Source organism: Poecilia latipinna, unplaced genomic scaffold, assembly GCF_001443285.1.
Source record: "Poecilia latipinna isolate Pla-1442-1.1 unplaced genomic scaffold, P_latipinna-1.0 Scaffold1596, whole genome shotgun sequence".
Classification (NCBI taxonomy): Eukaryota; Metazoa; Chordata; class Actinopteri; order Cyprinodontiformes; family Poeciliidae; genus Poecilia; species Poecilia latipinna.
This window is the reverse complement of record NW_015114212.1, coordinates 128805-131562: the sequence shown is the minus strand read 5'-3', so window position 1 is coordinate 131562 and position 2758 is coordinate 128805. Positions and strand designations below refer to the sequence as shown.

General features: G+C 39.3%; 1 protein-coding gene across 1 annotated transcript in view; it reads left to right on the top strand.

The window, feature by feature from the left end:
- Nucleotides 1-6: 6 nt before the first annotated feature.
- LOC106963898 (sialic acid-binding Ig-like lectin 6) overlaps nt 7-2758 on the top strand; it is a gene marked incomplete at its 5' end in the record, with an annotated part of 22074 nt that continues 19322 nt past the window's right edge. The window contains 2 exons of the mRNA XM_015059073.1: nt 7-148; nt 281-580. Of these exons, the coding sequence (XP_014914559.1) occupies nt 7-148; nt 281-580 (442 nt within the window). The remainder of the gene's footprint in view (nt 149-280; nt 581-2758) is intronic.

The following is a 2758-nucleotide window of genomic DNA, read 5'->3' as shown; positions in this document are numbered from 1 at the left end:
AAGATTATTGGAAACTTGAGAGAGAAAAACTGCACCACCCTGTTTCATGACTTAAACTCCACACATGCAGATAGATACTTCTTCAGAGTTGAGAACGGGCCGTTCAGAGCAACAGCTTGTAGCAATCCAATTAAGATAAAAGTTAAAGGTAAGAAAATCTTGCTTTAAAAGTTCTGTAATATAAGTCCAGTGCTGAAAAGGCTGATTATTAATATTTTGTTGTCTATGTAACCGTAAATCACTGGGTCACTTTTTAAAAATGTCTGGTTTAAAACTCCAGATTCTCCTTGGAGTCCCAGCATTAATGTTCCCTCTGACCTGAAGGAGCATCAGTCTGTCACTGTAACCTGCTCAGCTTTCACTCCCTGTCCACACTCACCTCCTCAACTCACCTGGAATCTCCAACAAGACTCTCTCAGACAAACAGAGAAAAACACAGATGGAACCTTTACAACTAAAATCCAGGAGAACATCACTCTGTCAGACACACATGATGGATACAACATCAGATGTTCTGCCAGATATCCTGTGATTGGAGGAAACAAGACAGCAGAGACAGAAGTGACTCTCAGTGTTTCATGTAAGTGATCCTGTCAGCAGGTCATGGTTCAGCTGTTTGTGATCAATAAAGTTCATGTGTCTCATTTTCCTCAGATGCTCCTAGAAACACCTCAGCATCCATCAGTCCATCAGGTTTGGTGTCAGCAGGTAGCTGGGTGGAGCTGAGCTGCTCCAGCAGAGCCAAACCTCCACCCAGATTCACCTGGTTCAGGAACAGCGAACATGGAGCCACTAACGTGTCTGTGGGACCGGCTTACAGCTTCAATGCCTCTGAGGGAGGAGAGTTTTACTGTGAGGCTTCAAATGACCTGGGTCAAACCAACTCATCTGTGATCCTCCTTTCGATTAAAGCTGGTTTGATAAATGGTATTCAAAACTATATGTCATGTGCTTTTGTTAAATCTTTTGTGCTGAGTCAATATGACTGAATCTTTCATGTTAATTTCATTTAATCTATTTTGTCTTTTATATTTTAACTACAATGGTTATTTATTCAACACATGCTTTTCAAGTTACAATTGTTACTTTTTCTTCTGGGTACAGGGAATTTAAAGTTTTTAATTCCACTTCTGGCTTTGATCGGTATCTCTGTGCTCATCTGTCTGCTGATCTCAGTTTGGTGAGTATGAATGTTTTATTTATTTTTTTCTTTTATTTTTGAGATGCATGGGATGGTTAAGATGATCTGCTTGGTAAAGTAAAACAAATTTGTGCATCACATTTTTTCAGAATAACCAAAAAAATAAAACATAAATAAACAGCTGGGGAAAATTGATATGGCATTCAGCAGGGCTAACAAGAACATAAAATTAGTAACTTATCAAACAATAAAACAAACACAGTAAGCCGTCAAAATGCAAACCCAGGATCCTGACAGTATGTACGACAACCTCACATTTTTGCACAACTCTTGGCAAATCAGTTTTTCAGATCTTTCTGAAGAATCACATTTCACTTCTTTTTATACCAAAAGCGTTATGTTTTACTTGAGGAAAATGATTTGAGTGACTTTATCTCATCACTCATCAGCACAAGCTTTCATTCATTTACACCGAAATTTAGAATACAAATGTAACTCTGTCAAAGATGCATTTGAGAGAGAAATACAAATGTATTGCACTATTTATTGGTTTTTATTGTATTTACACCTCTTGCTGTGTCCTTCAGTTGCCTGTTAGTTTGGTCTGCAGACTTTTTCAACTGGATTTTAATCTGATCTTATTTTCACAAAGTTCATCTTTTAAAGCCCATTTCAGACTTGACTCTCTTAATCTCTGTCTCTGTGTTGTCCTCTGAGGCACAGCAGAAATATTCTGACCCCTCTCTAATGTCTTGCAGGTGCTTTAAGTCCAAACGTTCAACTCCACAAAAGACTCAGGTGGGGAAACATTCAACACTACACTGAGTTTTCATACGGATGTTTGTGACAGCATCAAAATGAACAATACAATTTTTTATTTTTTTTCCCCCACAGAGTCAAACTGGTGAAGTGGTTTATGCTGAAAAAGGAGCCAATAAACCAGAAGAAGCACTCCAATACGTGGAAGTAAACTTCTTTAAGAAAAAACCCGAAGCTCCTTATGACTCAGTGCAGGAAAGCGGACAGCAGGAGACGGTGTACGCACAGGTCAAAGCGCCGGACGCAGGAAATGGAAAACATTCCATAGAGTCATGAGGCAAACCATTTGGAAAGTGTGTGTCATGTTACACCCGGCCACGGTACTGACAATCAACATGGGGTGGGGGTAGTGTGAGGGTTTGCAGCTGCTTTCTTTCTTCCTTTCTTTTTTTTTTATTTTAAGGATTTTTTTTTATTTGTTTGTTTGTTTTTGGTGGCCTTTGTTTTTGAGAAAGGGAAAAGACATGCAACTACAGTCTATCATATCTTATACTTAACTAAAATTATGGGGCGTGTCCTTCAGGCACAGTGCAGAAAGAGCCTGATAATCCCTTTCAGTAAATGTTTTCTTCCCAATTTTTGAAAGCGGAAATTCAGCATAATCCTCCATTGTTGTGACTCGGACTTATTTCCTCACTGTACGTCCAAGAAGCCAGCATTGCCGTGGTAACAGAATGAGGCATGACATAAGGCGTGCAGCTAACGGGAACTAGCTAGGGCTTTGCTCATGACAGGCTGCTGCCAAATCCTCTGTGCAGCGTGGGAGATTATTCCCTTCAGTAGTTTTTTTTTTTTTTT